This window comes from Ovis canadensis, chromosome 2 (genome assembly GCF_042477335.2).
Source record: "Ovis canadensis isolate MfBH-ARS-UI-01 breed Bighorn chromosome 2, ARS-UI_OviCan_v2, whole genome shotgun sequence".
In the NCBI taxonomy this organism is placed as follows: domain Eukaryota; kingdom Metazoa; phylum Chordata; class Mammalia; order Artiodactyla; family Bovidae; genus Ovis; species Ovis canadensis.
The window spans coordinates 209527422-209552922 of NC_091246.1; the positions used below are offsets into that span (position 1 = coordinate 209527422).

At 42.9% G+C, this 25501-nt stretch overlaps 1 protein-coding gene across 1 annotated transcript in view; it reads left to right on the plus strand.

The window, feature by feature from the left end:
• Positions 1-25501, plus strand: part of CDK15 (cyclin dependent kinase 15) — a 92185-nt gene that overhangs the window by 62341 nt on the left and 4343 nt on the right. Inside the window, exons 11-12 of the mRNA XM_069579471.1 lie at positions 14623-14671; positions 18545-18684. Of these exons, the coding sequence (XP_069435572.1) occupies positions 14623-14671; positions 18545-18684 (189 nt within the window). The remainder of the gene's footprint in view (positions 1-14622; positions 14672-18544; positions 18685-25501) is intronic.

Here is a 25501-nt window from a genome sequence, read left to right on the forward strand (position 1 = left end):
GAAGAAAAGTTATGACCAACCTAGACAGCATATTAAAAAGCAGAGACATCACTTTGCCAACAAAGGTCTGTCTAGTCAAAGCTATGGTTTTTCCAGTGGTCATGTACGGATGTGAGAGTTGGACTGTGAAGAAGGCTGAGCATTGAAGAATTGATGCTTTTGAACTGTGGTGTTGGAGAAGACTCTTGAGAGTCCCTTGGACTACAAGGAGATCCAACCAGTTCATCCTAAAGAAAATCAACCCTGAATGTTCATTGGAAGGACTGATCTTGAAGCTGAAGCTCCAATACTTTGGCCACATGAAGTGAAGAGTTAACTCCTTGGAAAAGACCCTGATGCTGCGAAAGATTGAAGGCAGAAGGAGAAGGAGACAACAGAGGATGAGATGGTTGGATGGCATCACTGACTTGATGGACATGAGTTTGAGCAAGCTCTGGGAAATTGTGAAGGACAGGGAAGCCTGGTGTGCTGCAGTCCATAAGATCACAAAGAGTTGGACATAACTGAGCAACAGGGCACTTTACATACATGATTCTACTTGGCTTCACTACAGCCCTATCAGATAGGGGCAGTGCTATCATTTCTATTTTATAGATGAGAGAGCTGAGGCTTAAGGAGGTATGTGTCTTGCCCAGGATTACCTAGCCAGGGTGACCCAGAATATCCAATCTGTTGGACTCCAAGTTGGTGCTCATAGGTGATTCCATAAGCAAATATAATTTCCAAGGACAAATATAATTTGGTAATAAAGCAATGCCCTAGGCTGACATTAGCCAATAACATTTTTCCAGGTGCATTTTCAAATGATTATGTCCTTTTACCCAGATTTGCTTTTAGAATCTGTGAGCTTGGAAACATGTTTCTGAAGTGTAATGTGAGTGGAACCCCTGCCCTGGGACCCCAGCAGGCAACCCCTCCACCCCTCACTTCAGCTAACGAATCCACGATGTTCACGGAGTCTGAACCACCATCAGGCTCATCACTGTCACACTTCTGGAGTATGGCAAAAGCTCCTGGGAGTTACAATTAACATCTTTATTAACCTGTCCCCCAAATAAGGCAGTGAAATTCATTTATATACATGGCCCACTTTGATCTTCATTAATAGTCTCTACATTTATTTTTAGTTTTCTCATCTTTAATTTATTTTATTTCAATAATTAGTTTTTATTGGGGGAACTGGATGATCTCAAAGTAATTAAGACTATGAAAAATTGCAAATGAAAGAAAGCAGGTTAAAAAGAATTTTTTTCCAAGTAACATCCTGCTGTGTTTCTTCCCAGTTCAAGAAAAAAGCCTTAAGGTCATAAGTATCTTGGATCTGGTTCAAAACAGGCTCCTTCCCCAGCCCCATAGCCACTGCCTGGCATCATGGATCTCTGTAAGATATACAGTGGGAATCACAAGTGGGCTGTCTTGAATTACTTTTACATTTTAAAAATAAGGTTTAGTAAATTTATCTCATTTTTTATTTTTTTACCCAAGCATCGATTTTGCATTTGTTCAACAAATATTTATTGAATGCTAGATGCTGGGACTGGGATTCAGAAATAAATAAGACATTGATACCTGCCTTCAAGGTATAGAGTCTAGAGGGAGAAACAAATAAATAATACAGTGTGGCAAGTATTATTATAGCAGGGTCCCCTGAGGACCTCTAGGAACTAGGAAAAAATGCCTTGGTTGTCTGGGGAATCTAGGGACTGTTTGGGAGAAAGAGACATGTACTGGGTTTCAAGAATCATGAAGAGGGCTTTCTCTACGTGAGCAAGAGGGGAAGGACATTCCAGACAAAGGAACTCAACAGAGGAGTAGGTAAGCAGGTTTACTTAATTTAAAAGTAGGTGAATTGCTCAGGGAAGCTAGAATGTTGGCTTGTGGCGACTATTGCTACAGATTGGGGCTTCCCAGGTGGCTCATTGATAAATAATCCACTTGCTAATTCAGGAGACAGGTTTGATCCCTGGGTCGGGAAGATCCCCTGGAGAGGGAAATGGCAACCCACTCCAGTATTCTTACCTGGGAAATCCCACGGACAGAGGAGCCTGGCGGGACTACAGTTCATGGGGTCACAAGAATCAGACACAACTTAGTGACTAAAACAACAATCGCTGGAGATTAACCTGGAAGGGTAGACAGCAGCCAGATTGGAAAATTAATGGTAAACATCCTAAGTATTAGATTTGACTAATAAGCAAAGAGAAGGTATTGGATGGTTGTTAGTAGGGAAGAGATATGGCAGGATTTAAATTTTAGAAAAAATTGCTTGGAAGGCTATATGTAGAATTAAGTTGGTGGCAGTCAGTATGGCAATGCTCCAGATTCTAGAAGATAAGTAGGAAGTCTCAACCAAAGCAGTGGCAATGGATGAGGAACATTGGGGCAAATCTAAAAAGCAAGAGGGAGGTACCGTCAAGGGGAGATTGTAGCTGACTGTGAAAGAGAAACTGAAATCCAGTGGGTAAGAGAAGGATAGTACCATTTACTGGCACAGGAAATAAAGTGGGGAAGGAACAGATTGTGGGGAACATAATGAGTACAAGGTTTGAACATTTTGAGTTTAAGCTATCTGTGAGACCACCAAGTAGGGATATCTAAAAAGCAATTATAATAGAAAGACAAGCCTGTGGGGACCTCCCTGGTGACGCAGTGTTTAGAACTCCATGTTCTGACTGCTTAGGGCCCGGGTTCTGTCCCTGCTAGGGGAACTAAGTTTCCCACAAGCCACTCAGCATAGCAAAAAAGAAAGAAAGAAAGAAAGAAATAGAAGCCTGTGATTATAGGGGTCTAATATAGAAATGCAAAATTGGAAGTCATCGGCTTAAAGTGGTATTTAAAACTCCAGGTGCGAATTCAGTTGCCCAAGGGAGGGTGTGCAGAGAAAGACTACAATGGAATTCATAGGAACCAATACTGAAGGATCTGGTAGAGGGGATGGGTTCTTTGAAAGCTGAGAAAGAAGAGCCAGAGGGGCTGGCAAAGACTATGATCCCATGAAACTCATAAATTAGGGGAGAGCACCAAGTACCACGTCTGTGCATTTCAGCACTGAACACAACAGCTGCATGTGGGGGCCCGTAAATGTTTGTAGAGACTACAGGGGAAATGATACATGTTGCCAAATGATGAATCATTAAATACCATAAATACTGAATGGCATGATCAAGCTATAGCTCAAACATCGACTTTGAAGGTGGACAGACATTAAACAGAGCACTGCCTCCAGGAGAGGGGAGACTCCTGATATCTTCTGTCACCTCCACCCTTTCCATCCATGCACTGGGAGCAAAGCCTAGCTTCCCCTTCTGCTATGTAGACCATTACCTTAGGAACAGGCTTCTGAGGATGGAATATTTTCTTAGAGAATCCGCAAAAAGTTTTGATGCACGGTTAGAATAGTGGGTGGGGCTTCCCTGGTGGCTCAGACAGTAAAGAATCCACCCCCAATGCTAGAGACCTGGGTCTGATCCCTGTGCTGAGAAGATCCCCTGGAGAAGGAAATGGCTACTCACTCCAGTATTCTGGCCTGGAGAATTCCATGGACAGAGGAACCTGTCAGAGGATCCCTAGGGTCCATAGGGTCCATAGGGTCACAAAGAGTCAGACACAACTGAGCGACTTTCACTCTCTCTCTCTAGAATAGTGGTAAGCCTCCAATGCACATTGAAGTGCCAAGTAATGCCCTGCATGAGAGCACTGAATTTTGGTATCCCAATGATTCTCAATGGGAATCGAGAGCCTGGTAACGCAAAGCCAAGTTCAGACGTCTTGAGCAGAAGACTAAGGCAATTTCTAAGCCAGCCACCTGAGAAAGGAGGGCTAGCAGTTGGGAGGGTGTGAGTGCGTGTATATGCGCTGAGGCTGAGGGTGAGATAGAAGAGCTACAGATTTTTTGCAAAGCCACTTTAAAGTTCCTGCTGGAGATACCAAAATAGGCTAACAGCATTATCAACTATCTAAATATATGATATCTTAAGAATGCACTGGGTTCGGGAAATTCCAGAGGCGTAGATCAGTAGACCGGGCTATAAGATAAGAGTAGGGTAATTGTGCTAAGACTATAGTAACTAGAAAATGTTTCACTTTGAGCTAAGGCTCCAAATGGTCATGGTGATATTTTATCAACCAATCAACAAACCTCTATTGACTTGAATCACTTGTGAAATGAGCTTTCTTAAAGGTTTATGAAAAAGTGCATTATTTTACTATGGTAGCAACAGTTGGGCCCTCATTTTACTTTTACTCCATTCAGTTGGGAAATTAAAATGTTCAGCTTTTTTTATTTATTTGCCACTTTGCTTTTTAATTGAAGGATAATTGCTTTACAGAATTTTGTTGTTTTCTGTCAAACATCAATAAGAATCAGCCATAAGTACACCCATGTCCCCTCCCTCTGGAACCTCCCTCCCATCTCTCTCCCCATCCCACCCCTCTAGATTGTCACAGAGCCCCTGTTTGAGTTCCCTGAGTCCTGTTCCCACACAACAAATTCCTATTGGCTATCTATTTTACATACGGTTTGTGAGTTTCCGTGTCACTCTCTCCCCTATATCTCACTCTCTCCCTCGTTGCCTTCACCTCGTCCCCCTCCCCTGTCCATAGGTCTGTTCTCTTTGTCTATTTCTCCATTCAGTTCAGCTCAGTTCAGTTCAGTCACTCAGTCGTGTCCGACTCTCCGCAACCCCATGAATCGCAGCACGCCAGGCCTCCCTGTCCATCGCCATCTCCCAGAGTTCACTCAGACTCACGTCCATCGAGTCTGTGATGCCATCCAGCCATCTCATCCTCTGTCATCCCCTTCTCCTCCTGCCCCCAATCCCTCCCAGCATCAGAGTCTTTTCCAATGAGTCAACTCTTCGCATGAGATGGCCAAAGTACTGGAGTTTCAGCTTTAGCATCATTCCTTCCAAAGAAATCACAGGGCTGATCTTCAGAATGGATTGGTTGGATTGCCTTGCATTCGAAGGGACTCCCAAGAGTCTTCTCCAACACCACAGTTCAAAAGCTCAATTCTTCGGTGCTCAGCCTTCTTCACAGTCCAACTCTCACATTCATATGTGACCACAGGAAAAACCATAGCCTTGACTAGATGGACCTTAGTCGGCAAAGTAATGTCTCTGCTTTTGAACATGCTATCGAGGTTGGTCATAATTTTTCTTCCAAGGAGTAAGTGTCTTTTAATTTCATGGCTGCAATCACCATCTGCAGTGATTTTGGAGCCTAAAAAAATAAAATCTGACACTGTTTCCACTGTTTCCCCATCTATTTCCCATGAAGTGATGGAACCGGATGCCATGATCTTCGTTTTCTGAATGTTGAGCTTTAAGCCAACTTTTTCACTCTCCTCTTTCACTTTCATCAAGAGGCTTTTTAGTTCCTCTTCACTGTCTGCCATAAGGGTGGTGTCATCTGCATATCTGAGGTTATTGATATTTCTCCTGGCAATCTTGATTCCAGCTTGTGTTTCTTCCAGTCCAGCGTTTCTCATGATGTACTCTGCATAGAAGTTAAATAAGCAGGGTGACAATATACAGCCTTGACGTACTCCTTTTCCTATTTGGAACCAGTCTGTCGTTCCATGTCCAGTGCTAACTTTTGCATCCTGACCTGCATACAGATTTCTCAAGAGGCAGGTCAGGTGGTCTGGTATTCCCATCTCTTTCAGAATTTTCCACAGTTTCTTGTGATCCACACAGTCAAAGGCGTTGGCATAGTCAATAAAGCAGAAATAGATGTTTTTCTGGAACTCTCTTGCTTTTTCTATGATCCAGCGGATGTTGGCAATTTGATCTCTGGTTCCTCTGCCTTTTCTAAAACCAGCTTGAACATCAGGAAGTTCATGGTTCATGTATTGCTGAAGCCTGGCTTGGAGAATTTTGAGCATTACTTTACTAGCATGTAAGATGAGTGCAATTGTGTGGTAGTTTGAGCATTCTTTTGCATTGCCTTTCTTTGGGATTGGAATGAAAACTGACCTTTAATAAATTCATCAGTACCATCTTTTTAGATTCCATATATATGCATCAGTACTTTCTGACCTACTTCACTCTGTGTAATAGGCTCTAGGTTTGTCCACCTCATTAGAACTGACTGCATTCATTTTTATGGTTGAGTAGTATTCCATTGTGTGTATATGTACAACAGCTTCTTCATCCATTCATCTGTCGATGGACATCTAAGTTGCTTCCATGTTCTAGCTATTGTAAATAGTGCTGCAGTGAACATTGAGATACATGTGTCTTTTTCGATTTTGGTTTCCTCAGGGTATATGCCTAGGAGTGGGATGGCTAGGTAATATGGTAGTTTTATTCCTAGTTTTTCAAGGAATTTCCACACTGTCTTCCATAGTGGCTGTATCAATTTACATTCCCACCAACAATGCAAGAGTGTTCCCTTTTCTCCACCCTCTCTAGCATTTATTGTTTGTAGACTTTTTGATGATGGCCATTCTGACTATCTCATTATAGTTTTGATTTGCATTTCTTTAATAATAAGCGATGTTATGCATCTTTTCATTTATTTGCTATCCATCTGTATGTCTTCTTTGGAGAAAAGTCTGTTTAGGTCTTTTTCCCACTTTTTGATTGGGTTGCTTTTAATGGTATTGAATTGTATGAGCTTATGTATTTTGGAAATTAATTCTTTGTAAGTTGTTTCCTTTGCTATTATTTTCTCCCATTCTAAGGGTTGTATTTTCACCTTGTCTGTAGTTTCCTTTGCTGTGCAAAAGCTTTTACGTTTAATTAAGTCCCACTTATTTATTTTTGTTTTTATTTTCATTAGTCTAGGAGGTGGGTCACAGAAGATCTTGCTTTGATTTATGTCATTGAGTGTTCTGCTTATGTTTTCTATGAGTTTTATAGTTTCTGGGCTTACATTTAGGTCTTTAATCCATTTTTAGTTTCTCTTTGTGTATGGCATTAGGAAGTGTTCTAATTTCATTCTTTTGCATGTAGCTGTCCAGGTTTCCCAGCACCACTATTGAAGAGGGTATCTTTGCCCCAATGTATATTTTTTCTTCCTTTGTCAAAAATAAGGTACCCATAGGTGCATGGGTTTATCTCTGGGTTATCTGTCTTCTTCCATTGGTCTGTATTTCTGTTTTTATGCCAGTACCATACTGTCTTGATGACTGTAGCTTTGTAGTATAGTCTGAAGTCAGGAAGGTTGATTCCTCCAGCTCCATTCTTCTTTCTCAAGACTGCTTTGGCTATTTGGAGTCTTTTGTGCATCAATATGAATTGTGAAATTTTTTGTTCTAGTTCTGTGAAAAATGCCATTGGTAATTTGATAGGAATCACATTGACTCTGTAGATTGCATTTGGTAGTATAGTCATTTTCACAATATTGATTCTTCCTACCCAGAAACATGGAATATTTCTCCATCGGTTTATGTCACTTTTGATTTCTTTCACCAGTGTCTTATAATTTTCTATATGCAGTTCTTTTTCCTCCTTAGGTAGATTTTTTTCCTAGATATTCGTTGTTGTTGCAGTGGTGAATGGGATTGATTCCTTAATTTCTCTTTCTGATTTTTCATTGTTAGTATATAGGAATGCAAGTGATTTCTGTGTATTGACCTTGTATCCCATGACTGCTGGTTTCACTGATTAGCTCTAGTAATTTCATGATAGTTTCTTCAGGGTTTTCTATGTATGGTATCATGTCATCTGCAAACAGCGAGAGTTTACTTCTTTTCCAATCTGGATTCCTTTTATTTCTTTTTCTTCTAATTGTCATAGCCAGGACTTCCAAGACTATGCTGAATAATAGTGGTGAGAGTGGATACCCTTGTCTTGCCCCTGATCTTAGAGGGAATGTTTTAGTTTTTCACCATTGGGAATAATGTTTGCTGTGGGTTTATCATATCTGGCCTTTACTATGTTGAGGTAGGTTCCTTCTATGCCCATTTTTTGAAATATTTTAATCATAAATGGGTGCTGAATTTTGTTGAAGGCTTTTTCTGCATCTATTGAGATGATCATATGGTTTTTATCTTTCAATTTGTTAATATGCTATATCACATTGATTGATTTGCATATACTGAAGAATCCTTGCATCCCTGGAATAAACCCAACTTGATCATGAGCTTTTTAATGTGTTGTTGAATTCTGTTTGCTAGAATTTTGTTGCAGATTTTTGCATCTATGTTTATCAGTGACATTGGCCTATAATTTACTTTTTTGTTGTCTTTGCCTGGTTTTGGTATCTCGGTGATTGTGGCCTCATAAAATGTGTTTGGAAGTATTCCTTCCTCTGCAATTTTTTGGAAGAATTTCAGAAAAATAGGCATTAGCTCTTCTCTAAATGTTTCATAGAATTCCCTTATGAATTCTGAAGCCATCTGGCCCTGGGTTTTTGTATTTTGGGAGATTTTTGATCACAGTTTTGATTTTGTAATTGGCTTGTTCATAATTTCTGTTTCTTCCTGGTTCAGTCTTGGGAGGTTGAACTTTTCTAAGACTCTATCCATTTCCTCTAGGTTGTCTACTTTATTAGCATATAGTTGCTCATAATCTCTTATGATCATTTGTATTTCTGAGTTGTCTGTTGTACCCTCTCCTTTTTAATTTCTAATTTTGTTGATTTGATTTTTCTCCCTTTTTTTCTTGATGAGTCTGGCTAGTGGTTTGTCAATTTTGTTTATTTTCTCAAAGAAAATGTTCAACTTTCAAACTTACCTCTTGCAATGTACTTTGCTCCTCCTGCTTCAAATTCCAATTGAACTCAGAGGAGAACTCCTTTAAAGAGAACTGCAGAAGGAGGAGATGGTGGAAAGAAAAGTGAAAGTGAAGTCATTCAGCCATGTCCGACTCTTTGTGACCCCATGGATTGTAGCCCATGGAATTTTCCAGGCAAGAGTACTAGAGTGGGTTGCCATTTCCTTCTCCAGGGGATCTTCCTGACCCAGGGATCAAACCCGGGTCTCCCACATTGCAGGTAGAGGCTTTACCTATGAGCCAGCAGGGAGATGGAGAAGAATCGGGTCTAACAATTTACCATCATCTTTGGAAGGAAAAGGATAATAAGCTACCTACAGATCTATGATTTGAGAGGTTATTGAAACCAGAGAAACAGACTTGTCTTGAAATGGCATTGGGTAAAATGACTGTTTTCCAGTGGTCATGTATGGGTATGAGAGTTGGACTATAAAGAAAGCTGAGCACCGAAGAGTTGATGCTTTTGAATGGTGGAGTTGGAGAAGACTCTTGAGAGTCCCTTGGACTGCAAGGATATCTAACCAGTCCATCCTAAAGGAGATCAGTCCGGGTGTTCACTGGAAGGATTAATGTTGAAGCTAAAACTCCAGTACTTTGGCCACCTGATGCAAAGAGCTGACTCATTGGAAAAGACCCTGATGCTGGGAAAGATTGAGGGCAGGAGGAGAAGGGGATGACACAGGACAAGATGGTTGGATAACATAACCGACCCAATGGACATGGGTTTGGGTGGACTTTGAGAGTTGGTGATGGACAGGGAGGCCTGGCATGCTGTGGTTCATGGAGTCCCAGAGTCGGACATGACTGAGCGACTGAACTGAACTGAAAATGACTGTTTGCGGATCACTCTCTCATTGATTGCTTGCAGTTTAACTACTGGGAAAAATCAATGGGGGCAAGGCAAGGTCACTCAGCAGCAAATTATCTGCATAAGCATGGAGGGCTGGCCACAGACAAGCGCAGGGCTTGACTTTATAACAGCAACCTGGCTGACCCTGGACCCCTCAGGCCCTCTATCTGGGCTCACGTAGCTACAGAAGAGATGTGTAAAGACTCAAGCCCAGTCTACACAAGACACAGAACTTGAAGTTCAACGTTGTGTCATAGTCTCCTGGGGCCACTCTTATAAGCCACCCTCTACTTTTTAGGGGCTGATTTTTCTCTCATCATGCTTCCTTTTTCACATCCTTGAAAAACATGTGAAGTAGGCATCAGACATGATGTTTGGCAATTTTTATGTCCGTTGTTGATTAGTTGAATTTCCACTTAAGAAAATGGGCCTCAGAGAAGTGTGTGGGAGTTGCTGGTGAGTGGTCCACCCTGCCCTCCTTACTAGACCAGTGTCCTCTCCTTCATTTAGTGCCACTCTATAAACGTCTGGAGGTCATTAAACATTGTGCATTTGTGCATGCTGTCACTTCAGTTGTGTCCAACATTTTGTGACCCCATGCACTGTAGACCACCAGGCTCCTCTGTCCATGGGATTCTCCAGGCAAGAGTACTGGAATGGGTTGCCATGCCCTCCTCCAAGGAATCTTTCCAACCCAGGAATTGAACCTGTGTCTCTTATGTCTCCTGCATTGCAGGTGGGTTCTTATCACTAGCACCACCTGGGAAGACCCCATTAAATATCATAACACAATAATGGACCAATGTGGGCCTCCCCAGGCTCATTGAAGCAGGCTCTGTGGGGTGAAGCTGAGGTTTCCTTTTGGTTAAAAACTCTCCCAGGTGATGCTAGTGTGCTGCTTGGCTTGAGGACCACTGTATGAGACTAGGTGTCTCTCCAAAATGAAAGGTAGAACCAAGGAGAAAAAGTGAAAGAAATAAGACTGACATTGATTGAGCCCCTACTACAGGCCAAGTGCTTAATCTTGTCTTATTCTCCCAAGCAACTGGAAAAGGGTTCCAACTTTACAGATGAGAAACTTCTGAGTCATTTAACCATACAGGTGGAGTAATTTCCACCAAATCCCAGAGCTCAGAAGTGGCAGAGAGGAGATGTGTGAGCCCAGGCTGTGTTCATGTTGCTACACCACACAGCTAAGGCACACACCTCTGGCCCACACCAAAGACTCAGAAATTAAGCCAAGCTTGTAAGAACTCAAGCTTGGAACACATTAAAATTTCAGTAGAATGAAACAGCAAGTTATGGGTTTCCAAGGAGAACAATAAGGCAGAGACACCTGGGAGGAAAGAGAAAGAAGTGATACACCACATGAGAGAAAGAGGCAGAAAGAAAAGTGGCAAAGGGTAAGGAAATACTTATACCACATTCATTGTTCTAATTCTCACAATAACCCCATGCAGTAGGAGCTCTAATTGTCTCTTTTCTGCAGATGGGAAAACTGAGATCCAGGGAGTAACACCCTCAAGTCACACAGCTGGTTAAGTGGCATGTTGTTGCTCAGTCACCAAGTCGTGTCCAACTCTTTGTGACCCCATGAACTGCAGCACTCCAGGCTTCCCTGTCCTTCACCATCTCCCAGAGTTTGCTCAAATTCATGTCCATTAAGTCTATGATCTATCCAACCATCTCATCCTCTGTCTTCCCCCTCTCCTGCTCTCAGTCATTCCCAGCATCAGGCTCTTTTCCAATGAGTCAGCTCTTCACCTCAGGTGGCCAGATTATTAGAGCTTCAGCTTTAGCCTCAGTCCCTCCAACAAATATTCAGGGTTGATCTCCTTTAGAATTGACTGGTTTGATCTTGTGGCATTAGCGTGAATTCAAAATGCAAGTCAGAGTCCCAACTACATACAGTTTACATTTCCCATCACTTTTCAAAGGAAGAGAAAGAAGGAAAAGCCAAGAGGATTTATTTTGTTTAATGCTGAGGCCAGCACATTCCATTCATTATCTTAGTTCAGTTCAGTTCATTTCAGTTGCTCAGTCATGTCTGACTCTTTGCGACCCCATGAACCGCAGCACACCAGGCCTCCCTGTCCATCACCAACTCCCGGAGTTCACCCAAACTCATGTCCATTGAGTCAGTGATGCCATCCAGCCATCTCATCCTCTGTTGTCCCCTTCTCCTCCTGCCCCTAATCCCTCCCAGCATCAGAGTCTTTTCCAATGAGTCAACTCTTCGCATGAGGTGGCCAAAGTACTGGAGTTTCAGCTTTAGCATAAGTCCCTCCAATGAACACCCAGGAGTGATCTCCTTTAGAATGGACTGGTTGGATCTTCTTGCAGTCCAAGGGACTCTCAAGAGTCTTCTCCAACACCACAGTTCAAAAGCATCTATTCTTCAGTGCTCAGCTTTCTTCACAGTCCAACTCTCACATCCATACATGACCACTGGAAAAACCATAGCCTTGACTAGATGGACCTTTGTTGGCAAAGTAACATCTCTGCTTTTCAATATGCTATCTAGGTTGGTCATAACTTTCCTTCCAAGGAGTAAGCGTCTCTTAATTTCATGACTAAAATCACCATCTGCAGTGATTTTGGAGCCCAAAAAATAAAGTCTGACACTATTTCCCCATCTAATTCCCATGAAATGATGGGACCAGAATATATCCATAAATTCAACAAATCACTTTGTCCTTGTGAGGTGACCATGACCTCCAACTTGAGGTACAAAAACAGGCTGGCCACAGTGAAAGTGTCTTGCTTAAGGTCTCCATTAACCTGAAGCAGCAGTTTCAAACCCATGCTCAACAAGAATACTAAATCCAGCAATTGTATTAAAATACTAAATGCCCAAACCCCCAGCTCCTAGGGCTTGTCAAAGGGATAAATAAAACATGGGAAAAACTTTGAACTGGATTTCACTACACTGATTGGAAATTGAGATATGACTGGATGAGGACATATTTCAATTTTGTTTGGCCAGGGAAAACTATCAATAGGCAGCAGAAAGTGGTTTGGAAATGAACGTTCTGAATGAGGGCCAGGTATTCTGATCTTTACTGGTTATTTGAATTTGGGCACAATCACCCGGAGAGAAAGTAAATAGCCAGTATAAACAAGGACTTCCCTTAGTGCCCACTCGGGACTGTAAAATGACAGCAGAGCGGCTCACTTTTCTTTGAGTGGGGAAGGTATCCTTGCTTTATAATGTTGTGTTAAGTCTCTACTGCACAATGAATTGAATCAGCTATTTATATGCATAGATCTCCATCTTGGACCTCCCTCCTACCCCCAGCCCCCCACTGCACCTCTCTAGGTCAGCACAGAGCACTGAGAAAATAGGAAAATAACAAATAAGAAAATAAGCGTAGAAGTGAATAGGGTAAGCCCCCATAACCATTCCTGTGCTATTTATTCCGCAGCTTCCCACTAGTGATCTGTTTTACACATGGCAGTACACAGAGGTCAAGCTCAGTCTCCCAAGTGGCTCACATTTGATTGTATCTGATCCTGAAAACTCAGCTTAAATCATGTTCTTTGATCATGGCTTTCACTCCCCAACTCTTAACACCATAAAGTCCATCTTTAATTGAACTTCCTTTTGAAGTTACACAGTAATATGTGATTTTTGTTTAAAAATAAATGTAAGAAAATAAGCGTAGAAGTGAGTAGGGTAAGCCCCCATAACCATTATCACAATCAGGTGAGTGGTCTTCCTGGGTTCTTTTCTGTACACTTACAGACACCAACAGGTTGGTATTATCAAACCATTTTTTGCCCAGCTACATTAGATTCTTTGTTGAATAAACAGTCTTGGTGTATCCCATTCCTATAGGAACTGGAAGAAGAAAACTTTTAAAACCAAAATGATTACATTTCAGACCCAAGGAAAGTATAACGCAAAGATATAATTGTGGATGAGAGTTGAAATACTCTTTTCTCAATTTGGAGTCAGGATTGAAGCAGCACCAGCTTGTGTCTCTGCAGCTCCTTTTATCACTTTACACAGAGTAAGCATTTAACTAGTATTTCTTGAATGAAAACGAAATCGTCTCCTTTTACAGATTTCATTTTGGATTAAACAGTGTCAATATAAAAAAAAAATAATAGAAAACCATGCGTCCACAGGTAAATGTTGTAAGGAGTGCTCCAGTGAAAATTAAAAATCTTATTATCATTCATGTTGGATTATTCAAGCCAGGATTCACTTCCTTTTTTACTGTAAGTGACATATAAAATTAGGCCCACTCCTTTTTACCATTTTTGAGTCTTTGAGACTTTGCCACCTCACTTGTCACATGAATTTTCTTGGAGGGGAGCACTTTTGTTTCCTCAAATGAATTATAAGCTTGGTAAGAGTGGGAAAGTTTCTCACGATTACCTGTGTGTTCTCCCGGCACTCACACGTGTTCTGCACACACCGGATGTTGAGTATTGTGACCGTATTAGTTTAGTTTGCTAGGAATGCCATAACGAAGTGCCACAAACTGAGTGGCTTAAGCCATGGAAATGTATTGTCTCACACTCAGGAGGCTAGATATGGAGCTGAGGTGTTGTCAGGATTCCTTCCTTCGAGGCTCTGACAAAAGGATCTGTTCAGGCCTCTCTTCTTGGCTTGTAAATGGCTGTCTTCTCCTTCTGTCTCTTCATATTGCCTTTGTCTTCCTCCATACATGGGTCTGTATCCAAAGCTTCCCTTTTTATCTGGACGCTGGTCATATTGAATTAAAACCCACTCTAATGACCTCATCTTAATTAATTATAACAATCCTATGTCAAAATAAGGCCCAATTCTGAGGTATTTGGGGCTAGGATTTTGGCATATGAATTTGGGAGAAGGACACAATTCAACCCAGAATAGTGACCATCCACAGAATCATAAAATTTCAGAGGGAGACAAGCCCTTAAACTCATTTAGTGATGCCCATCTGATGACTGGATTCTGTCTTACCCCAAGCCAAGAGGAGCGTTTAGAATTTTAATAGTATTTTTAGCAACAGGATTTTAGGGTTGTTTTTGTCTTTTAACATGTCCGTGTATGTTTTTCAGAATGGTTCCCACTGCCTAAGCCTCAGAGCCTTCAGAATGTCTTCAACAGGTAAGAACCACCTTGGAAAGCTTACCTTTCAGCAGGGCTGAAGGGATATTTCACTCAGCCTCAGTCCACTGAATACCCAGCCCCTGAGCACCTTGATCTGGGGGCCCAAACCCCATGAAGATGCCTCTTGAAGAGGCAGCCACCTGTGAGTCGGTTAGTTTTTCTCTATGAACCATTTTACTTTCAGTGAGTTTGGTCATTAAAATTGTTTTGTGCCCCTCAACCATGCCTGAGGCCCTGAGAACGAGGGAGTGTTGGCCTGTAAGAAAACCTAGTGGGTTTATTATTCTTCGACACAGAGAAACCAAATAACATCATTGAGTGGCTATTGGAAGAGGGGGGCAACATGATTCATGGAGGTCATGCTTTCCCAGGCCCTCTCTACGCAGTCTCAGCTCAGACCAGGGCAGACTTTTATTACCAGCTTTCAACAAATCCCTAGTTTCTTTTGCAAAGTAAAACAGATAATAGAGACATTCCCGGAATAGTTAGCTAACTAAGCTGTGCCAGGCAACCTCAGGGCTAAGAAGAACTCAGTGTTTTCGGACAATGACCAATTACAATAACCAGTATTATTTGATCTGAGAGTAATTAGCCAAGGCTCTGTTCTTTTTGCTTCAGTGAGGAGGCAAAAAGGGCAGTGAGGAAAACATCAGAGACAGGGGAAAGGAGCTCAAATGTCAAAGAAAAACATACTCTCGCAGGTGGAGAGAAGAGAAAGACATCCCAACTGAATGTTTGAACACTGTTCTTCCCTAAAAATGTGGTAGGGTTTAACCCAGCCAAAGTTGTGTTTGATTTTTTTTTTTCATAGTTACTGTTCATGTGCTTTAAAAAAGCCTCCATAGAGAGTGAATATCAGAGCACAAAGAGTAAAATAGGTCGGAACACAGAACTGTGGACTAGCAAAGGATCTTTATTTGGGAGGGACGATTCTCCCCAGGGTATCCCCACGCTCCACTCTTATTTTCAAACGCACTGTATCACCTGAAACTCTCTTGTTTGGAGACAGGTTCCAGGGAACTGCTGTTTATCATTTCATCCAAGAAGCGCAAACTTTCTCTTGCTAGCATAGTCAGGCTCCCTAACCCCTAGCTAGAGAAATCTGGACTTTAGTGCTGTCCTGTGGCTTTCTTCCGTCTCACCACTGGCTTCCAAAGTAATGGTAGCTCCAAAGATGCAGACTCTCTTACTACTCTATGCTGCTGTTGGCACCATCGCATGGCAGGAAAATCGCTGCAATCCCCCCACAGTTACCCTACCAGCCTTTCCATCCAGGCTGAGTGGGACTTGGATTGGCCCAATATCCCTCTGGCTTTTCTGACCGTATGCAACACCTCTGCCTTAGCCCAGCTGCCTTAGCTCAGACTCTCTTTGCTCAGATTCTCAAAGTAAGGAGTAATGTCTAGAGATGTGCTCTCTCATACCATAACCACTAACCACATGTGACTATTTCAATTTAAATTATTTAAAATTAGATAAAAAATTGAGTTACTCTACAGATTGATTGTATAGCATGAGAAATTATATCCAATATCTTGTAATAAACTAAAATGGAGAAAAATCTTCAAAAGAAAACCCCCCAAACTGAATCACAATGCTATACACCTGAAACAAGTGCAATATTGTAAATCAGTTGTACTTCAATTCAAAAAAGCAAAGTTAGTTGCTCAGTTGCACCAGCCACATTTGAAGGGCTCACTAGGCACATGTGAGTAGTGGTTACCATATGAGATGGGGCAGAAATAGACTATTTCCATCATCATGGAGCAGGTGGCACTGGCAGGAGAAACTTGACTGCCAATGCAGGAGACACAAGAGACGTGGGTTTGGTCTCTGAGTCAGGAAGATCCCCTGGAGAAGGACATGGCAACCCACTCCAGTATTCTTGCCTGGAGAATCCCATGGACAGAGGAGCCTGGCAGGCTACAGTCCATGGAGCCGCAAAGAGTTGGACATGACTAAAGCTACTCAGTTCATCTTCACCAGAAGTTTTGTTAGACAGCACTGGCCTAGATTATCACATGAGAAAAGTCTTGGCTTTGAGAAGGGTTTTGTCATGGAAAGGGGACTAATGTTAAGAGGGATGCCCTGGTTTGGGCACATATCCAACTCTACCATCCTATAGTGAAAATGGAGTGGCTAAAATTTTTTTCAGATTTCCCCTGATTCTCCTTTGAGACTGATACTGAGTCCTACTGATTTGTACCTGCTTACCCACTCCAGACTCCTATTTCATTGGCCTGAAAACCTGTGCCTGGGCAGGGCACCTGTGATGGAGAAAATATCCACCAGCCCTTTGGGTTACAATCTCTTAAACCAGCCTCCACCTCTGGTTCCCTTCTCTCCTAACTGGCCTGAAAATTTGCAAGGACTGGGGATTTGCAAATTTCTTCTCTGCCTTAAGTCTGTGAAGCAATTACTCTTGAGTTTGAGAGTAAAGTTCTCTATTTGCAGAAACAGTTTTATGTCATGGGAATCAAATACCTGAAAGTTTTTATGCAAATCTTATGCAAAAAATAGGCAAATTCCAAGTCAGGGTCAGGGCTTCCAGCATCGCTGGATCATGGTACCTGGGGAGGAAACGGTATCTGTTGATGGCTTCAGGTTGGTGTGTACATTCAGCATTAAGAAAGCCCATCTGTTTTTGTTTATTTGGGGAGTTGCACGGCAATGCAATTTAGTTCTGAAAGTCAGGCATTAGTTCTGCAGTTAACTGCCTCTCAGAATCAGCAGTTTTCTGTCTTGCGCTTTCCACTTGTAAACCTGTCTGTGGCCTCTAGAGATGGGTATACTTGAATGATTGGCACTAGATTAGCAAAGACTTTCAGACTTTGTAAGTAAATAGGAAGCATGAAGACCCACCGGGCTTGCAGGGTCAGCCCCTGCCACTCTCCATGGCTTCACAGCAAGCCCCTCTTCTCTTTATCCCAGGCCCACCAGCTGGCCTTTCTTTCTTTCTTTAAAATCACTCTTCTCCCTCTCACCCTGGGGGTCTGCAACACCTGCCCCTCCCCCGCCCCATATCCTCCGTTCTCAGCCCAAATGCTGCTTCCTCAGGAGAGTCTTCCCTGACCCCCTCCTAAGTCAAGTATCTAGACCTTCTTCACAGTTGTGTTTATGCATCTGTATGACCATTTAATTAGTGTCTGATTCCTCTACTAGATTAAGCTGCCAGAAAATAGCATTCCTGTATCTCCCAGATCTAACCACCTACATAGTAGTTGCTCAACTAATGGATTTGCTCTACTCCAAATTTATAATTCAGCATAAGGTCAACTTGAGGATTTGTCCTTACTGTAATTTGAGTATTTAATTATCTTTCTTGCTTATGCTCTATCTCCAGGGAAACCAATAGAGCATCTTAGAGAAAGCCCTGGGAGCTGAGCTTCAAAAATGCTGTAAACAAGGTTTTTTTCCCCACTCAAGTTTCACCTTCCAGGATCTCTTCTCTCCTTCTTCCCATTCCAGAATTCTGTGCTCACCACCGTTGGAGCCTATTTCCAACTGGGCTTTTCTGCTTGCAAGGGGCTGCTGTATCCCTCAAAGAAAGAATCCTTAATTATATATTTCCGTTTCTATAATTACAATTTCCAGGTCTTTTATGTATACAGGGTACCCAGAGCCATGGTGGAGGGGTGGGCTGGGGGCTGAATGATGGAATGCTGAAGTTTTCCCTTCATCTTAGTCACGGGACAGGTAACAGTTTCAGTGTGGGGGTTATTTTTCCATTTCCATCAACTTTGCTAGTCCCAGGAAAATTCTATCTGAAATTTTTCTAGCCATCTCCTTTTCTTTACTTTTCTTCTTTCCCTCTTGACTTTTCAGAAATGAGGCCTCAGGAGAAATTCTCTGTCTCTCTCACTTTTCCAGGCTGGGCAGGGCTCCTGAAGCAGAAGATCTGGCCTCCCAAATGCTGAAGGGCTTTCCGAGAGACCGTGTCTCAGCCCAGGATGCGTTGGTCCACAATTATTTCAGTGTCCTGCCAGCTCAGCTGCACCAGCTTCCAGATGGTGAGCGAATGAGTGTGTGTGTGTATGTGTGTGGTGGCTGGGGGTGGGGTATACATGGACACACATAAGTCTTGGTGTCTGTTTTCTTGAAGCACTGGAGAAGCATAGAATTTGCAACCAGAAACATGCTTAGAGCTGGGAAAAGCAAGATGGGACAAAATCTTGCCCAAGTTTTGTTTGTGGTTTTCTAAAACTCAAAAGCTGAGGGTTGAGGTGACACAGGCCTCCTTGTAACCATCCAAACATTTCCTCTATACACACACTTAGAAAGTAGAAGAGATGAAAGTTGCCTTTCAGTTTGCTTTCCCTAGCATCTGCCAGGAGAAGCCAAACCTAAGTTTCTAACAATCCCCTTTTCTCTTTCCGTTGAGTAAGATGATAGGTGACATGGATACAACAGGAGAGGAGAGCTGGGCCTGCCTTGATTGGTAATCTGATGCTGCCCGAGGAAGTGCGGGTGGGGCATGGTGAGAGGGGAGCATCCTCCCAGGCTAGATGCGCCCGGAAAGCACAAGTTACTCGGAAATCAGCCTTGCTGCCCGGGCCTGAAGTCATCCTCCAAATCTGAAAACTGCTGAGGGATCATGTGGCTGGAGCGCTCCTCATGTTTCTCAGAATGTGGCAAGGAAGGGCTGTGCGGAGGTTGTGGGTACTGCAACCACGGCCCTGGCTGTTTGCCTGGGACCCTCCTTAGGTGGGGTTGCTTTCAAAACACCCACCATTCAAGTGAAAACAGTTTTTAGAAGTCCTGAGCCAGAGAAAAGAAAGCTAAGGAAGGTTGTAGGGGCTCTGACTGAGAGGAGGGAACTGGGATGGGGTGTGGTCACGAACTACTGTCCAAGAGGCTCAGATATGGGGTCTGACTGATGTCTCCAGGATTTGCAGGCACAGCTCCATACCTGGGATGTGATTTTGCATCCATCCAAATCTTTTAATTTGGGGTTTCTCGAGGTATTTTATTATTAAAGTGAGTCATTTAGAATCTCTAAAAATAACCGTAATCATACAACCGAGGTTAATGTCATACTTAACCCTGTAAGAAGAGTCGATCATCAGTATTTATTAAGTTGCCATTAAGTGTCAAGAACATATTAAGTGCTATAACATTTGAGGGAAAAAGGAGGCTTGTCCTTGACCTCAAGGAGCATATGAAGTGGGAGGAAAAGAGGGTGAGGAAGAGGAAACAGGACACCCTCGTACACATATTAGCACAAATCATATCTAAACAGCTAAAGTCTGTGCATAATCAGCTACAGATGTTCAGAGAGTACGTGTGCACTGAAGGCAGTCCTCGGAGGAACCGCTGTAGAATAACTCCAGTGAGACAGATGAGACTGGAGGTGACTCCGGACAGGAATTTGGAAGAAGGGGAGGGACACGGTTTGGCATATGGGTAGGCTAAGAGACATTCCAGGCGACTTAATAATTCTTACTCCCTTCTTGGTACCTCCTCCCAAGCTTAATCCCCATCCCCCACTCCTATCTTAATACCCTCTTCCCAGTCTGAGCCCCAAGATTCCCCCTTCTTAGCCTTCTCCTCTTGAGAATGGGACTTTTCTAACTCCCACTTCACGCAAATATACACACTGAGGGTGTGCACACACACATTCACACCCTTTCTCTCCACTTAACAACATATCTCCCATGGAGAGACATAGATAAAGAAATAAATATAAGTAAACCCTCCTCCAGGATTTATTATTCTAGGTCCTGAGAACTACTGAGGACCTTCAGAATTTTCTGGGTACCAGATTTTCCTTTAGAGTAATTAGCAGGAAACAATCGCTGTGCAAACGGGATGTGTTTGTTAGAAACTCGGGTTTTGATTCTTCCTGGTCATCTGAAGCAAAGTCACCAACAGAGGGGCTCCATTGTACGTGTGTGTGCCTGTGTGTGCGTACACACGCGGGCACAGGAGAGGGACCCATCTGTATTCCTCCTCTGTTCACCCAGCCACAGAGTCCAAATCTACTTTGACACTTTTAGAAAAATGAAAAGATGGAATCTTGCAGGAGCCTGCCTGCGCTGAGGGGGGAGATGAGGAGTGCTCACAGCAGGAGGGAAGTTGACTTTTCTTTATACATATAGGGGTTTTTCCATGCAGAGTTTAAATTATGCCTGATAAAAGGAGTTTCGTGGATGTTTCAGTTCTTTCAAATTCTCCTGGCTTCCTCCCAATTAAATGAGGTTTGTCAAAGCCACAGGGCTCTGCTGCTGCTGCCTCGGCCGACAAGCACTTCCTGCAGCGACATCTTGAATCCCCAAGGGAGAAGATGAAAGGGCCAGCACCAAGAGACAGGGGAAGGGGGGCAGATTGTGTGTGTGTGTGTGTGTGTGTGTGTGCACGCGTGCACGCACGCTTGGGGGAGGGCAGTGTGCAGAAACAGGTTTAGATACAGACTGACAGACAGGACGTGGACAAGAAGATGGGGAAAGCACAACTAACTACCAGGGAAACTGGAAAGAAAAATCGAGGAAGAGAGAGCAGCACTGAGGCCAGTTTGGGCACCCTGAGAACAGTGGCTGTCACCACGTGTGACATGATGTCACCATGTCTTCTAAGCGTGCCCTCTCTTGGCCTGGCAGTGCCAGTCTACGTTTTCATTGTTCATGGCAATGAGCCTTTATTAAGGGCCTCCTTTGCAGATAGGGTGCACCAACGGGTCCTCTCAGTTCCCAACCCTCAGGGACCCAGAGTCCCCATCCCAGGGGCGGGCTGCTCCAGGCGTAAGGACTGTGCAAAAGTCAGATATGCTCTTGTGAGTGCTTTGTAAAGAGAGTTTCCCTGCCATAATTATGCAAGAAATTTTGCTCTCTGGTGGCAGTATGGAATCACTTAGTGGGTTATATTTGTATCATTTTATTATTCTGGCTTTATTCTGGTTGCAGGATAACAAAGTTGTCACTTTAAAATATATTCTGTTTCCCCTTTGATCTGGGAGATGCCAGCTCTTATTGTCTGCCCTCTGACGAAGACAATTTAAGCATGAAGCCTGAGTCTGGGAACCGTGAGAATAGTGGAAGGACAGTCTACATCCCAGCAAAAGCGTGGCACACGAATCCACCCTGCAAACGCCAGGGCTGTTCCTGTCCATCCATGTGTGTTTTCATGAAGCTGAAGTCCCAAATACCACTGTCCCGAGGCTGTGGAAGTAAACTTATGGCCAGAAGAAATTGATGGGGAAGGATCACTTGCCACAAAATCCAGGAATTCTAGGCTTAGTTCCCCTTTGGAGAGCAATCTTAAGTGGAAAAGCGTGATTACTAGAATGGCAAGCATGTGGAAATTTCTGCCAAGCGCTGACATCCTCCCTTATTGACTCTTGAACACCTGAAGAAACATTTGTGGAAGGAGAAATTATTGGTAGTCTCTCTCAAAACACACCCAACAGCAAGCTAATTGCTTTTACAGATGGCCGGGGAGACGTTGTACCCACACAGCCATCGGCTTATGGCCACACTTGTGGCCCTCACAGCTGAGCCAGCAGTGCAGGACGTCAGCTGGGGCAGCTAGGACCTAAAATTAGGCCCTTGGCAACTCTCTAATCTTAGCTGCAGGTTCAGCTTCTTCGTTTAATTCCCTTTGCCCTCAGCATGAACTTGGGCTCTGGGAAAAGAACGCTGCTTAATGATTTGAAAGTGAGGGGAGTAGAAAATCATTAAGTTGCCCCTTCTAGAAACTGGCTCCACTCAGTTCTTGCCAGACTTCCAAATGTTACCCTTGGAAAGTTAAGACTAATTTTGGAACAGAGCCATTTGGAACCAGACACTGATCCAGAAACGTTTTTTTTTTTTTTTTTTTAATCTCGGGCAGTAAATGCCACGTGATTTAAGAGTCTGGTGCTTAAGCCATGGTCCTTGATCGTCAGAACATCAAAGGCTGTCTCTTTCTGTGGGTTGGTCCCATTTTGCTTTCCAAATCCCAGGCTTGAGCCTCTCCCATTCCTTCCTGGACTAAATCCCCCTTCTCCTTTAAAACAGGTTTCAGCATCTTAAAAAAAAAATTAAAGCTTAAAAGCTTGCAATTTTTTCACAAGTAATTTTGCAGAAACAATTTACTGGAGTCCTTTTTGTCATCACATACTTTGGTACCTGTAGGTATGGCATTGACCTCTACCCTGGAGAAGGAAATGGCAACCCACTCCAGTATTCTTGCCTCGCGAATTCCATGGACAGAGAAGCCTGGCGGACTACAGTCCATGGGGTCTCAAGGAGTCGGACTCTACTGAGCAACTAACTAACACTTCATCACATCACTCTACTATCTATACTCTGGTAATTCATCAGCAGGCCTTATTCATTTTGCCTCCTTAAAATCTGAGAAATTTTTTGTTTTGCTCCAATAATAGAACTTTCAGCCTTCTTTTAATAATATCTCGTTAATATATTTAAAGGTTCCTCAATATCACATTAGAAAGCTGGGTTCCCTTGACCTTTCTCTCCACATACACAAACCCCAGCATAGATTCTGTTTCTTTTACCTTTTAATTATTTTGTTTCATTATTCTATTCTGAACCTATTCCAACTATTCTGCTTATCTCTGAGACTATGAACCCACCACAGGCTCAGGTTTCTAACAGAGTGGGAGAATTATCTTCCAGTTTATTCATGGAAGATTTGCTGAGGGTCTATTAGATATGAGAGGCTTCTCTGGTGGCTTGGTGGTAAAGAATCCACCTGCTAATAGGGTCACGTAAGAGACTCGGGTTCAGTCCTTGAGTCGAGAAGATCCCCTGAAGAAGGAAATGGAAACCCACTCTAGTATTCTTGTCTGAAAAATCTCATGGACAGAGGAGCCTGGCAGGTTACAGTCCATGCAGTTACAAGACTGAGCAACTAAGCACTTGAAGATTAGATTAGGAGACTGAAGGACACAAAAATGAATCAGTCTTAGACTCTGTCCTCAAAAAGCTTGCAGTCCTTAAGGAAATGAGACAAGAAGATGAGCAGCCGTAGACCAAGTGTGAAGTGCCCTGGGAGTTCACAGGAGGTGAGATTAAACTCCAGCTGTAGGGGCCCAGGATGGGTCTGCGAGGTCTTGAAAGATGATAAAGTGAAAGTCGCTCAGTTGTGTCCAACTCTTTGTGACCTTGTGGACTATACAGTCCATGGAATTCTCTAGGCCAGAATACTGGAGTGGGTAGCCTTATCCTTTCTCCAGGGGATCTTCCCAACCCAGGAATCAAACTGGGCTCTCCTGTATTGCAGGCAGATTCTTTACCAACTGAGGATCAGGGAAGCCCTGAAAGATGATGGGGCGGAAGGATATCCAGGGAGAGGAAAGTCATCCTCCTCTGAATGCCATCTAATGTCATCCAAAGGTGTCTTCTTTGTTATAGCGCAATCCTGACTCATATTCCATCCTAAGCTTTACTCTTTGTCACTGTATGCCTTCTTGCAATGGCATTCAATTTAAACATTCCTTAACATGTACTAGAAAAGCTTAGTTTCACTGTTTGTGTGCTAATGATATCAAATCGTACTCTGTTTATTGCTTTTATTGTCTAGTCTAGTCAAAGTTTAACCAGAATATTTTGTCATTCCACAGGTTAGGTTTTAGAGGTTGGGTTTGGTGGGGAAGGGAGATTCCAAGCCAAGTCTCTCAATCCTATTCTGTTTCTAGGAGTTTGTAATTTAACTCAGACCACTCTGTCTACACTCTTTGGAAAAGACTCTGATGCTGGGTGGGATTGGGGGCAGGAGGAGAAGGGGACAACAGAGGATGAGATGGCCGGATGGCATCACCGACTCGATGGACGTGAGTTTGAGTGAACTCCAGGAGTTGGTGATGGACAGGGAGGCCTGGTGTGCTGCAATTCATGGGGTCACAAAGAGTCGGACATGACTGAGCGACTGAACTGAACTGACTCTGTCTACTTTTTAAATCCTCCACTAATCAGTACTTAAGAAGCAAGTTAGAAAGTATCCTCTATAACACACTTCTTCACCTTCTATGCTCAGTGTTGTCCCCAGCCCATTTTAATACACTAGCATACAAGTTATTGGGTTGTGATTTGGCTTATGTGTTGTGTAGAGTTGCCTCGGTAGGAAAAGTCTGACTTAACCAAGTTCCTCAGCTCTACCAAGCTCTTAAGTTGGTTAAATTTGTTAGCATCATGAACTGAATCTCCAAATAAAGATAAATGCTTCAAGAAGGAGTTAGAGACCCTTTGACAAGAACAGGAACTTGGGACTCACTGTTCTATATCTTCATTATGTGGATGAGTCCCTAATACCCATAGAAGAAGAAGAATGTCTGCTATTTCTTGGACGTCTATGTGTTTTACATAAATTCTCATTCAGTATAGATAGTAACTGGCAGGGATGGAGCTGTTTTCCTAATATTACATATTAAAAAATTGGGGCCAATTACTCAAAGTTATACAGCTAGTAAGTGGGAAAGCAAGATTTGACTGCAGGTCAGACTCCCAAGCCACTCTCTTCCACTCCTCATCCTAGGGAAGATGTCACATGCCCCCAGGTAACATATTTAATATCTCACAACTAAGAGGACTCAATCTTATCTTTAATAAAGATTCAAACTCCTGATCTCTTCCTTAATCTTTATTGTTATCTTGTCTTTGTTAGGGTTTTGTTTTGTTGGTTTTTTTTGCGGGGGGTGGGGGGTGGGGTGGAGGTGGGGAATAACACAGTCACCCTTGAGTTTTAAGATTTCTTAATCAGTGGTGGTTATTATTTTTTCCTTACTATTACTTATTCGGAGAAGGAAATGGCAACCCACTCCAGTACTCTTGCCTGGAAAATCCCATGGACGGAGGAGCCTGGTGGGCTGCAGTCCGTGGGGTCACTAAGAGT